We start from the raw sequence: 13,531 nt of genomic DNA, 5'->3' as shown, positions 1-13,531 counted from the left end.
CGAGCAAGCCGGGTCTGGGAAAGGACGAAGAATAACGAGGAAATTGGCTGGGAACGTTAGAGGAGCCCCACCGGCACACCTGACACGCCAGATCTGTGCCTCAAGAGGAGCCGGTCTCTGACCACAATTTCCTTCGACACAGACTACGGCCCTCGTTGAACCGTGCCGAAAATGTCCCTCGCGCTAGTAGGAGAAGCGGAAGGTAGACGGCCGGATATGTCATGCCTTTTAGTATTGGCCAATGAAAGCACGTAAATGCAGTTCCCCATGTGATTCTGAAATATTGCCTTGACGACAAACGCCGCAATAGTGCACAACGTGAAGATGGTGTCCCTATGGGAGCACCTCTCGGCGAAGCATTCTCATATTACGAGGGACACCGATCCAGGCACGTTGCCCTGGAAAAGTGAGCCTCTGGAATTTGCAGGATTCATGTGCGGCTGGCTCCTCTGAGCAGCATAATGGCGTTGCGAAGGAGGTCGGCAGCTTCATGTAACAATTCCCATCTTGATTCACGGAAGGCCGTTTCCAAAATCGTTAAAACACCGACGACATTGTTCCTCCCGTCTTTGATCGAGTCCAGTTGTTGCGGGCCTTTGACGGCACCCACAGTCTGGAGAAAGGCATGTGCATCCTTCACGACAGCTTCGATCTGGAGCTCACTGCCATCATGCGCCATGCTCAGCATCGAATGGGTGGGACTGTGAGACAGCACCGACGCAGCTCCGGGCGAGGACGCGGGTTGAAGAAGGCTGGGAAATGGTCGCAGAACACCATCCAAGGCAAATCCATAAGACCAAACAACCAGGGCGGCCATATACACACACCATGGTCTCATCAACAGGTAGTCATCGCGAGCATTGTAAAGCTTCTTCGATCCATCTCTGCCGGGTAAAATCACGGATTTCAACAGTTGAAGTGAGTGATACACGGCCACCTTCGCACTCGGGCCTTTCGACCAGTCAAAAATTTTGGCTTTGACTCTCTCATAATCGGCGTTGGAGATGTTGCGACCAAAGAGTCTCTTGATGCCTGCAAAGATCTGACAATCCAAGATGTCCACATTCATGGCAATTTGGCTGATATGGTGGAGAACGTTGGCCGTCTTCGCCGTATCCTCGTCACCGGACACGGTGTCATTCTTTTGCCAGGGGAGCGCCGCTCTTCGCATGTGCTCGAGGTTTTCATCGAAATCTTTCTTCCAGAAGTCAAAAGCCTTGGTCAAGGGAGTCCGCCATCCATCTGGGACCCCCATCGTTTGAGAGACACCCAGACTGGAAACTTGGAGATCTCTTTGATTCATATGCCACGACACCGATAACAAGCCCGCCATCAAGATCATTCTCCCAAAGTTGTTGGTGCGGACTTTGCGACCGGTCAATGTCTTCTTCAGCCCATCCAAGAACGTCGTGGGCTTGATGCCATTGGCGTGCAAGCTGGCTTCCACGCGACCGACTTCCGCCGCGGACGTGGCCGACCACAAGGCATCATCGCAGGGCAGAGGTAGACGCACTTCGTGCACCACCATCATGGATGAATGACCAAAGATGTTGGCATGCACGGCATCGAGGAAGAACGCTGCGAAAGCGGCTCGACGAGTCGCTTCTGCTGTGATCCAACGACTCCACCATTCCTCAGCAGTCGAGGGCAGGCGGGCGGACTCTTGGTTCGCCGTGTCCACGAGGGCTGTTCCCCGTCGCATCAAATTGATCGTCGTCGCATAATGGATGTGGGAGCGCTCATGAAACATCCTTGTCGCGTTCATCTTCTCGAATATCTCCAATAGGATGAGGGTTTGGAAGACCCACAACTTGGCCGGAGGATGGAAATCGTTATGCATGAACACTTGCCACCGCAGATGCCAGGCAATAAACGTAGCCAGCTGGGCGGCTGCATCCGTCACGGACCGCCCGTGAGCTTTATTTAGATATGCCGCACCAATGGTCATGACGGCGAGGAGCAGGTACTCGTGAATGTTTTCGGCCGAGAAGGTGGGCTGATGCAGGATCGGCATCTGAGAATGGAAATGATACCAGTAAGAGCCAATGTAATGCTGCATCGAGCGAATGCTCAGAACGTGATCCTCGGCATCGAGGTTCCCCTGGAATATCTCCTCTCGGAGCTGTCGGATGAATGGATTGTCCCCTTCGTTAAATCGATATTCCATCAAGGTAATCAGGGACTTGCGTTTCGCATGCGACAATAAGGTACTATCTCCGGAAAGCTCGAGGACTTTGTTCGTGGGTTCAACTGTCCGCGGTTGCATCATACCGGGGTAAGCATGGTCCAATGACGGGTCAGCAAAATAGTTGGAGTAGATTGCATTGCCAAACGCGTCCGACGCGTTTGTAAAACCAATGCTTCCTGGGCCAGGCATGGCAAACGAGGCGGTCTGAAGGCCGCCGGCATCTTCGAAGAGCCAAGTCGTGAATTCATCTCTCATGGAGACAGGTGAATCATTGAAAGGCGGGTCGCACAGTTTCGATACGGAGAAGGCGGCGGTGGATTTGTCTTGTCCCGGGGGATTATTTGTGGCCCGAGTCCCCGAATTGCTTGGTCGGGCTTCCGACTTGCTCAAAATAGCGGGATCAAGGCTGTCGTACACACTTTCGGACGTGCTGTGGGACCTCTGAAGGGACAAGGGAGGCTCCGAGGGCATGTTGATCAATGCATAGTTCCGAGGTGGCACGGGAGGCGGGAGAGTGCCATGAAGATTGTGTTGCGAAGTCGTCTGATGTTGATGCGACGGAGGGTAGGTTGGGGAGGTGACATGGTCGTCCAACCCGTTTGTCTGGGTGTGCTGAATGATTGCCTGCAGATCGGTGGCCTTGAGCGTGGATTCTCCTGAAAAGGACGATCGTCCCAGGAGAGGAGACGGCAATGCGTCCGAGGATGGCCTGGGCGTTGCGAAAATATTGGGAGGAGACCCAGGAGTGTTGGCCGCTTCCTCGCTCAAGGAAGACCTCGGAGACAGTGGCTCCCGGGTGGGATCTGGGTGTCTCGAGGCCGACTTTCCACGATGCTCGTGACGCTCTCTGTGGCGAATACAGAGGTCTTGCCGTACAAACGTACGTGTACATCCTGGATAATCACATTTGTAGATCTCTTTGGGATTGTCTGGATCACATTAGTGATGGCTTTTATCTTGGTGACGGGCAACCCTTGTCGGGGGCAGGAAACATACGATTCAACTGATGGCGATACAAATGCTCAGCACGAGAGTAGTGTCGACCGCATCCAGCATATGTGCACTCGAATCGTCGTCGAGGATCTGTTCTGCTAGATCGACGTTTCACGTCCGAGGACGGACCGGGGTTGGGGTCGGATTGGTCGGTCATGGCCGAAGCTCCGGGAGAAGGATCAAGACGCGGGCGGTTGGTTTCGGACATGTTGGCAAAGAGAAGCCGGTAGAGCAGCTAGCATGGTTGGCCCGGAGGGGATCGTGAGTTCAGGTGCGATGATAGATGGTGGCAGGCCAAAGAGAGAGGTGTGTCGTGGTGCAAAAAAAGATTGACGCCAATACGAGATCTCGCACGGGGAAAAGCAGATACGACATGCCGTGACCGCAGGAGACTGAGTCGGGCCGAACGAAGGCCTGGTGGTTGGTACGCCAATGATGGTCTTGAATCTTGGAAGAAGAATTCAATGCCTCCGTGGTCGTTGAAGATCGTGTGTGGGAGGTGAGATGCAGCTCTAAGGCGCAGTGCAAGTGGCCCTTGGGCAAGCATGTATCTCCCCGCAAAGACGCCCGGCCTCGGCATTAATCTCTCCCCACCTTACGCTACCCTCAGTGTGGGGCTATCAGATAATCCGGCTGAGTCAGAGTTTGTCGAACGACAGGAACTTTGAACGTGCCAAAGATATCATTTTGCCTAGCTTCAGGATTCCCAGCACTGTAATATCATATTCCCATCACCTGCAATTGGTTCCACATGTCCCTCGTAGCCCGGCTCCCTCACCTCCAACATGTCCTGACGGCCGATTACCAGCCTCGTCACTTCTTCAGATACGAAGTCTGCAAATGGCGAAACAACTGCAGTGTGCACATCCCACATTCAGTTCTGGTACCATTTTCCTTGTGCCCACCGAATGGTGCCCTGGGATCCAACTCGAGTGGCACTGCGATGGCTGTAGCGCACTCGATGCTGCCTCACCGGACCGATGCGGCCAGGCCGTAGTTGGTATGTTCGGCTTTGTCGATGGCTTCTTCATATCAGTGCTGAAGATGAGGAGTGACATGATTGGACCAGATGAATGGCCTGGCCAGCCATGGAACCAAATCCGCAGAGCGCCGAAAACCCACCATATGGCTCCTCCACCAGTAGCCTCGAATCCTCCTAGGGTCGATCGATGATGGTCGGTATGATAAAATACCGGCCCATCTGGATTGGTCCTCCCACAACCTCATTCGACTCCTCCTTATCGATCTCGTGGACGAAGACGCGTTTGAGGGGCGAGCCAGATCTAGATATATTGAATAAGCCTGTTGATCGTCCACAATACTGGGAGGTAAGGATCTACCGGGCCGGAATTCAGGAAGGCGAGTGTTGCACTCTGCCATTTGATTTAGCAAAGATTGATTCTCTCTTTTAATGGGAAATTCACTTGTGGTACCACTTCACATCATTTGCGGACGACAGCCGAAGTCAGTCCACCATGAACAATCTCTAGATCCACCAAAGAGAACCTACAGCTCCCGAGTGACATATTTCAACGTCTTGCTCACACCCTCCACGACCCTCTTGCTAAGATGTGTTGTCAACCATGTATGGCTAGGTTGTCGTCTCCGCTGAGGGCCTACACAACATCAGGGAAGGGGGAATTTCTGAGCCAACTCAGCCACTTTCAGCCCGCCGTCGGGTGTAAACGGTGAAGTCCATTTCGAAGATTGCGAAATGAATCTGCTAAATCAAAAGAATGTCAGTTTGTCGAGGGTACCAGAATCTGTTCAAATACCAAACTCACCTGCTTTCCTTGCTCTTGCGTCAACGTCTGTGCGAATCCATCCTCCACTTTTGCCATGGCGTCCGCGAATACTTGCATGGGATTTTGCCTCTCCGCGCATGGTATTCTGGCCCAAACCTTGAACTCTTTCTTGCCAGTAGACGAGAGCTTGCCGTCAATCACGTTGGAAAATGTGCTGAAGTCGAGGCTGACTGAGGAAGAGGTGGTGCTCATTGACACTATTCCCGGCGTGAGGAGCTATGACTCTACTTTGAATGATCAGTATTTCTTGAGAGGGTTTTTCGATTACCGTGAGAGGAGTTGAAGTAACAAGAGGAGAGAAAGAAGCTGGAATCACCGGGAGGGAACAAATGAAAAATCGAGAACCGACTGAAACTGAATACCCAAGTTCTTGTATCCCTCTTCCGTCCCTGACCGTTCACACGTTTCAGACCCGAGCACACCGCAGCTCTCCATGGAATTTCAATCTTGGCTCTCCATAAATAGGCAGTTGGTAGTTTGGAAGAAACTCTCCTCGCAAATGGTCGTGACCGACAAGGCGCCACGGACGAATCACGTCAGTTCATCCTGGGAGCTTGAACATTGAACCCCGAGATCGTGGGATATGATACGAGTCGTCGTGGCTGCTTCCAAATTGGGGAAATGTGAAGACCCAGCGCCATGGCGCATTCTAACCAGTTCCACAAGATCGATCCACGAAGCCGCCAGGTAGGACAGAACTAAAACAATGAGATATGACTCAATGTAACCGGCTCCTGTTCCCCCGTCTCATCTCTGATGGATGTGAAGAGAGGAAATGGAAGACAAAGTCTTCACATCCCTCCTCAGGGAAATATACGACTGATCCAAGGTGAGGGGGGGGGGGGGGGGGGGGAACAAGGCAGAATACTCCTCGTCTCCGGCCTCACATGATTGGTTGACGAGGCGGCTTTTGCCATCTCCAGGATCCTTGGATCGCATATTAGGGAGAGTCTGCCCTACTGAATGCCGAAAAACTTGTCACCAGACACCGCAACGTCTCGTGAGGGAACGCATCTACGGACGTGACAGTTCATGAGATCGATGTGGCTTTGACAGAATACATTCGTTGGTAGGAATCTATATCTCACAGCTCTTCAGGTCCCTCGAATCGACCATTTTCGACTGTTAAGGCATGATGTTCGACTTATGAACCCGTTTAGAGAGTGTTTGGTGCCTCGGCTCAAAGCCAGACTCAAAACTCCCTCTTCCAAAGCAAAGTAACGTCTTCAAAATGCAGGTAGAGCATCTGATCTAAACCAATTTTCGCACATATTCCACCGGACCGTCATAGACATGTCGAGCCTTCACGAAGTAATGGATAACAGCGAAGATCAACACCGCACCATAAATCAAACAGGCCCAATTCATCTCCTCAACGGTCGGATCGGGATTTCCGGGGAAGAAGGCGAAGATAAAAGCGAAAGTGAGGAACATCAGGCTGAACCCGTTTAAGAAAAGGCCGATGGGTCGAGAAAAGGTGAATTTGGCCGGCAGAAGTGGCTGATTGGTCAGTCGCTTCCAGAAGATGCAACCAATGGAGACGATGTACGAGGAGAGAATGGCGACGAGAGACAGTGAGGTGATGTTGTTGAGGGCGATCGTCGACCCGATATTGATCAGAGACAAGAGGCAGGAGACGACAAACGACACGACGATACTGTTCATTGGAACATCCCAACCCGGTCGTACCTGTGAAAGTGGTCAGTTCAATAAATTCTCAAAACAGGAGAACGACATGTGTACATAGGCAAACCAGGCGGCTCCTGGAATACCCTGGTCACGAGCGAATGACCAGAGTTGACGAGATGCAGTCGCCGTGATGGATAGGTTGCAAAACATAGCCATGAAGATGACAAGCGCAGAAAGCACCGATGCGCCTGCATATGACTGGGTGGCGTTATAGAATACGGCGACATAGGGCTGTCCGGTGGGTGAACTGATGACATCGTCGAGGTTTCCCAGAGTGAAACAGAAGGTGATGAGAATGATCCAGCCCATGCCACCGTTAAAGACCGTGGTCCATATCATGCTTCGCGGTAGCACTTTGGAGGCATCCCGAAGTTCTTCAGACATGTGAACCGCTCCATCGGCGCCGAGCAGAGGGATCATGACCGCCAGGATACCCACCAATGCAGAGAGACCATTGCTGCTCCAGCCACCGTAGTTGTTGAATTGCGTAAACACATCATGAGCATTGCCTCGAGGACCCAACACCCAGAGGGTGATCAGAACACCGAAGAAGCCGAAAATGTGCACAATAAGCACAATTCCTTCTACCAAGGGTAGCTTTTTCACGAGGAAGGTGTTAAAGAAGACGGAGAATGAGGCCACGGCGAAGGTCAACAAGGTACCATGCCACCGTTCCGGAACATAGTCGGGGTAATTCAAAACCACCAACCCCTGGATTTGAGTGCCCGCCAGAAAGGCTACATTCTCGTTAGCCCTCGGGTCAAGGAAAATTTGGAGAAAGCCATTCTTCTTACCGGTATTGGCAGCACCCGTTTGCCATCCGAGGACGCAAAGCCAGCCTGGCAAATTGTCAGACAAATATCAACGTCGGTGAATTCGTTCTGCTCACCGACGATGAAGCTGATAAATTTTTGGTATGTCCTTGGCGCAAACTCGGAAACCCAATGATATTGACCGCCAGATGTCGGAGCCCTGAACGGCTTTGTTACCCCAAGCCCAACGACAAAGTTGTCACATGGAGAGGACATACATGGAACCCATTTCCGCCATGGATGTGTTGACAGCCAGAAAACCAATCCACGCGACGAGATACAGCCAGATCATGCCTGCAGTGCCGCCATTGATCAAACCAATAATCGATGTGCTATTCATCCATCAACGGGCGCTCCTGACGCTATTCAGAGTCGGTCGCAACTGACCCTAACATTGTTTCCCAACTGGCCATCAGAATCATGGAAAAGCCAAAAATGGAGACGAAACGGAAATTTCGCTGAGATTGTCAGCCACGGTTGGTCCTTTGATGTTCTGGGTCCCGCTCACTCTCAACTCCTGGGCCTTGCCCATGCGATACATATCTCGTTGATCATTGGAGGTACCTTTCTTTTCTGCCGAAACATTTTCATTCGATATTTCGATGTCGACTTGGGATGTAACAATCCCAGCGTTCTTTGGTTCGGCCATCCGGAGTAACTCAGAGCTCGATGCTCCCCTGGAAGAGGAAGCGATAGGGACAAGAACTAGATGACCAACAGAAAGCACGGCGCGAAGGTTAGAGGAGAGAAAGCGTCGTCACTGAGGTGCCTGAAAGCAAAAAGATCAGCCTGTGCCTACAGCGAAAAGGGAGAAAAATCTGCCAGGAACTTGAGGAAATGAAGAGAGGAAACGACTGCCATGTGTCAACCAATATCCATGTAGTTCTCCCAAATTGCAGATCTTCACCAGCACCAGGATAGCCTAAGCGAAGGTACTCACTTCGACCGAGGGGACTGGATCCATAGCTCCTGGATACACGACCAATGCAAGCCCAATTCAAGGTATCAATAGGGCCATTAAGCATGGATCCGTCAAGTGTCAAGCATGCTTTCTGGAGCACATGGTCAAAATACCAAAGACAAGTCTTGCATCGGAGGAAGAGATGCCGCAGGTTTGGCGTCGCGAGTCTAAGCACGCCGGTCGGACAGCTTTCTCACGCCTCTCCGGCGCGAGAAGAGACCTTGTCAACTTGGCCAACCAATGCTGGCAAAGGCGATCCAATAGAGGAGTGGTTTGGATGAGGTGGCTTTTGTCCTGGCATATATGAGGATGGTTTGGCCATAGGTCCCACTTTACATCAAGCCGGGGGAGACTGACGCTAGTGACAAAGTGGATCTCTTGGATGGATGTGGCAAGCCTCGAGTGCGGTCGTGAGAAACGCTGTATCAACAGGTCGTCCAACCAGCGCAACATCAAGGGGCCACACGACTGGGGGGATCGTGTCAAGCATTCAGGAGTTGGTGAAAGACGTAGGAGAATGTGATAAGCAAATCGAACAAAGTCTGAGTCAAGGGAGGAAACGTCAAGAGGTGTGTGTTGTTTTTCATCGCCAGGATTTTCGCGAGGATGGAAGAGACCTCCCTGCACCGCTAAGTTAGCAGAATAGACGAAGGAGCATTGCGACAAAGGCTGTCAATTGCGCTAGCTAATACCAAAACGTACTCCGTTCATCGACGACGGACTGGGGGTTGCTGATAAGGGCCTTGGTACGGAGGCATTTTCACAGCCCGCAGACTCGTCCTGGGCATTTTTGGCACTACTGATGTGACAGACGCAAGCAGCCGAAGGGAGAAAAAGAAAAGGACATGGGATGAAAGAGTTGGAACAAGGGGGTCGAGGGGAAAACCTGGACTTCCGTTCGGCACCGAGCGAGATTCGCTGGCGGTTCACTCGCCGAAAGACGGGAGTGGATCTGCGTCTGCGCGGGGGGAAGGGGTTCGTGGTTCACCGTTCCCTGGTGCATCCAGGCACGAATCATGTCCTTGCATGGCACATGTTCTCGAGACTCCCGAGTTTGTTGCAACCCTATTCTCCTCTATCTACCTTCTCCAGACAGGTCCAAACTTTTTCTCAAGGAGTCGGGTCTATTCAGGGGGGTTCTTTGGACATGGAATTCCGCACCTCTCCCTGTCAACCTTGCGGCCCGCAAGAGGATCTGAATCCAAGAAGCCGGATCCACGACCATATCCGGAGTTATCGAGTTGGTACCAGTGTTTGCTGCACGTCTAACCCGGAAAGGCCATAGACCATTCAACCATCCAGAATCCAGTTTCAAATCTCTCCTGGAGAGTGGCTTCGGACCCTGCGCGATCCAGAGAGCCAGTTATCTGCATCGAAACCCCGAAGAAGCGATGATTCCTCCGGACGTATTTGCGTAAGCGGCGTCGAATCAACTGGCAAAATGTATCTTGTCAACTGTCTCCCCTGAGCCTTTGAGGAAGCGGCGTTAGATATTTCCCGTATCAATTGACACAAGCAAAAAGGGCGACTATCCAAGAGGCTTTCATTCTTAAGGGATATGCTTCTGTGATGACGCTAATGGACCCTTGCCACTACACACTCCACGCTACTGCAGGCTGGCCGAGCCCGTACGCACCCTCTAACAACATCTTCAACGGGCAAGATATCATGCCACACTTTTCACGGCTGTCATCCACTCCCCAGCTGAAGGGTTTTGCTACGGGCAGCGTCCGGTCGACATCTGTCAACTTGGTAGATGACACCGTTCAGGGTCCAAGGAGCGCAAAAAACCATCACTGGCAGCTGATCCAGATATTCTGCAACTTTCGTTAGGAAGTCTGATTCGGCCAACCTTCTCTACAGAATGTGCCTATCGGAAGTCCGTATGGCATTTTTTTTCAATAAAGTGATCGACAAAGCCATTGCTGTGGGCGTCCACTAAGTTTGTCTGTCACTTCGCTTCCTGAAAGGTGTCTGGCAGTTTGCATCCTTTTCTCTCTTCACAGGAAACTACGGCGGGCATTGATTTCCCTTACCGTTGTGGTTGCTTCGAAAAAGACCGGACGGCTTGTTCTTGCTTCAACGAATTGCCGTGCCAAGTGTATCATCGAGAAGCCACACAATTCAAGTTCCGACCCTGGGTGCCGGGGACGATGCTTTTAGGGTGAACCTCTTCCTGGATAGGACAAGGACAAACTTTCTGTCCGATCCATCCATCCATATTTGGGCTTCTGAACTCTGTCCTGTGAAACAAACGGAAGCCAAATTTCGAATTTCGAGGGGGTAACGGCGCCTTGCCTGGGTTTGACGCAGTTCCCTGTCAGATTCATCTGCAAAGACATGGGGGAAGACCGTGTAGGGTCCCCAATCCGACTATCCTAGTTGATCGACATCACGGACCTCGATCTGCTGTCTAGCAGTCTATCCATAGCCACGTCCACATCTACATCCCCATATCTTGTATCCTCTTCCGGTTGTTCTTCACGTTCGTTCACCGTCATCAGAAGTTCAACATGACGAGCGTTCTGGATGAAAATCGCTTCTCTCCCATCACCCCAGATGATCATGCTGGGTCTGTTTGGATCGCCGCTCTCCTCTGCCTAGTCTATTCGGTCATCACTTTGGCATTGAGAGGCCATTTGCGATGGAAAATGTACGGAGTGGACGATTATTTGGCGTTCGCCGCGACCGTCAGTCAAATAGACCCCATTCATGCCCAAGTCCCCACCACTAATCGTATATCTAGACAATTCAGGTCGGAGAAGTTGTGGCCGTGATCATTGGCCTCGACCATGGCTTGGGTAAAACACAAGATCTTCTTCGAGAAAGTGAGTTGGAAATGGCGAGCAAAGTAAGGAAGCACCGCGCCCCCAGCAACCTATGTCATGTGTGTGTGTGTGTGTTGATTCTGTTATCTGTGTGTCCAGGCCGCCTTCGCCGGTCAAATACTCTTCATTCTCTCCGCCGCGGCGGCCAAAGCATCAACCCTCTGCCTGATGATGAGACTGTTTAATTTGAGCGGACCTAAAGCGCAAAGCCACACTCGTTCGCAAATCCTCTATTGGACCTGCTTAGCCATTCTTGCTGCAATGGCTCTGTGGGGGATTTTGTCCGTCGTGGCCCTTTCACTCAATTGTTCCGTGGCATATTTCATTCGCGTTGATGATGCACAATGTTCACACCAGGTAGGCACCTCCACCGACGACATCGGCGGAATATGAGAAAGATGGATTAATCGGTGCGTTCACACAGTTTCTGCGCTGGCAACTAATCACCGCATTCGACGTGGCTACAGAATGTATCCTGGTGCTCATCTCGACTTTCAATGTCCTGCCCGTTCAACTGGCCTTTGCGCTGAAATTGCAGGTTATCCTCGCCTTTGCGTTCCGTTTGCCGTAAGTATTGCCCCCTCAATTTTTTTGCTCTGCCACAGGCTTCTCACGTTCGCAGTGTGGCGGCGGTATCTATCGTCCACCTCAAATTTGTCTCCGACTACACCAACTCCAGCAATCCGGGCATCGCACTGGTCCCTGTCCTCGTCCTCCAACAAGTGCAACTCTGCTGGTCCCTGATCTCCGCCACCATTCCGAACCTCAAGTCCTTCGTCAAGAGCTTCAGCAGCGGCTTTGGCATCCGACTCGACCCCTCAACCACGCAATTGTACGGTTCGGGACGTTATGGTCGGAGCAACGGTGGTGGATATGAGCTTGGATCCGTCCAGGGAAAGGGTACCTCCAAGTCCAGATCTGCCAATAGGTCGTACAATGATATCGAAGGACAGGCGACGCTGCCTCAACAAATGCGCCATGGTAACACCGTCACTACGGCCACGGCAAGGGATCAAGAGTCCATCGAGAGTGGAGGGAGTCAAGATCACATCATTCGCAAGGATGTCCAGTGGAAAGTCCACTATGAGACCGAGCCACGTGCGGTTTAAGATTTATCTGTCTGTTGGGCGGATGATCGTGGACCATCCAACCTACGAACTCGGTATTTACTAGAGGATCTAACGTTGGGGCGTGCTGCACTACAGGTATACACGGGACTTAGAGTATGTGGCGTCGTTTGAATAAGATCAGGATCGAAAACCGACAAGGGGGAAAAACCTTTACAAGACTGGGCCAGGTGAATGAAATATCTGGTATATCTTAGACACATACAGTATTATCAGTCCGCGGCACATATACGAATGGGAAGGAAAACACACTGCTCCTTGAAGCAATGGCGATGAGAATTTTCCCACTCGCGACGGGCAAGGGTCGCTGTTTTCGGCCTTGTTCGCTCACTCTCGTTTCTATCCATCATATCCAATGTCCACCTCAGTCGACTCGAGATATTGGGCGGCGTTCATCGGCACCTGGATTCCCCTGATGCTCTGGGCCCGAAGAGACTGTTTACCTGACGGGTGTTAGGCTCCCCTCCTAACTGGATCTGGCGCGCCGTCGAGTCCAAGAGACGGTTGGATTGGCAATAATCTTGCCCCCGCCGGGAACTTGGAAGCGATGGGCCATCAGATCGTCGCCATGCTGGACTTGACCTAGACGATACAAGAGCTTGTTTCTTTTCCTTTTTTTTCTTTTTTTGGGAAACAAAAATGACAACTGTTAGCGTGGGGAAAGCACATCGATGCTGCCTAGATTTTTACTTCTCAGTGTCTCGTTGTCATGGTTGTCACACTTTGCCAGGTTCATCACCATCACAGCTTCTCAGCATTGCATCACTCGTCTCGTCACTGTTGCTGTGCACGGGGCCAAGCAAGTAGGAGGATGTTTGCGAGGTTCAAGGTTGATAAATGATTTTGTTCCAAATCAAACTCACCAACCACGCCACAGTGTCTCACTGCGGCCCTAAGGCTGAGCTTTTACCCCAAACCCCCCGTCGCCTCTTTTACGCGCATACACAAGGCATAGTCGGGCAAGGATCAGGGGTTGCGAAATTATGCCCCGTTTGGCACGTGCTTTTTCGTCTCTGTTAAATCGGAGTTAGTCATATTCAGTCTGCAGAGAAAGAGCAAGCCAAACGTGAGAGAGATTTGAAACGGTTTACTGGCGCGATCAAGAGAATTTATCCCCGTTCCCTGAGA

At 51.6% G+C, this 13,531-nt stretch overlaps 4 protein-coding genes across 4 annotated transcripts; 1 reads left to right on the top strand and 3 right to left on the bottom strand.

The window, feature by feature from the left end:
* Positions 1-430: 430 nt before the first annotated feature.
* On the bottom strand, positions 431-3,389 carry Z518_10184 (uncharacterized protein; the record flags this gene model as incomplete). The annotated part of the gene is made up of 2 exons (XM_013412800.1): positions 431-3,117; positions 3,185-3,389. 2 exons carry the CDS (start codon positions 3,387-3,389, stop codon positions 431-433), a joined length of 2,892 nt encoding a protein of 963 aa, XP_013268254.1.
* Positions 3,390-4,835: 1,446 nt separating this feature from the next.
* Positions 4,836-5,178, bottom strand: Z518_10183 (uncharacterized protein; the record flags this gene model as incomplete). The annotated part of the gene is made up of 2 exons (XM_013412799.1): positions 4,836-4,904; positions 4,966-5,178. The coding sequence occupies 2 exons, from the start codon at positions 5,176-5,178 to the stop codon at positions 4,836-4,838; spliced, it is 282 nt and encodes a 93-aa protein (XP_013268253.1).
* A 1,059-nt stretch (positions 5,179-6,237) lies between these two features.
* On the bottom strand, positions 6,238-8,136 carry Z518_10182 (uncharacterized protein; the record flags this gene model as incomplete). The annotated part of the gene is made up of 7 exons (XM_013412798.1): positions 6,238-6,675; positions 6,730-7,412; positions 7,470-7,514; positions 7,565-7,647; positions 7,706-7,819; positions 7,875-7,945; positions 7,996-8,136. The coding sequence occupies 7 exons, from the start codon at positions 8,134-8,136 to the stop codon at positions 6,238-6,240; spliced, it is 1,575 nt and encodes a 524-aa protein (XP_013268252.1).
* A 2,825-nt stretch (positions 8,137-10,961) lies between these two features.
* Z518_10181 (uncharacterized protein) lies at positions 10,962-12,385 on the top strand (the record flags this gene model as incomplete). The annotated part of the gene is made up of 5 exons (XM_013412797.1): positions 10,962-11,138; positions 11,195-11,299; positions 11,376-11,633; positions 11,701-11,843; positions 11,899-12,385. 5 exons carry the CDS (start codon positions 10,962-10,964, stop codon positions 12,383-12,385), a joined length of 1,170 nt encoding a protein of 389 aa, XP_013268251.1.
* Between the last annotated feature and the right edge of the window lie 1,146 nt (positions 12,386-13,531).

This window comes from Rhinocladiella mackenziei (assembly GCF_000835555.1).
Source record: "Rhinocladiella mackenziei CBS 650.93 unplaced genomic scaffold supercont1.8, whole genome shotgun sequence".
Lineage (NCBI taxonomy): Eukaryota > Fungi > Ascomycota > Eurotiomycetes > Chaetothyriales > Herpotrichiellaceae > Rhinocladiella > Rhinocladiella mackenziei.
The sequence above is the reverse complement of the archived record's forward strand: the minus strand, read 5'-3'. Positions and strand labels throughout refer to the sequence as shown.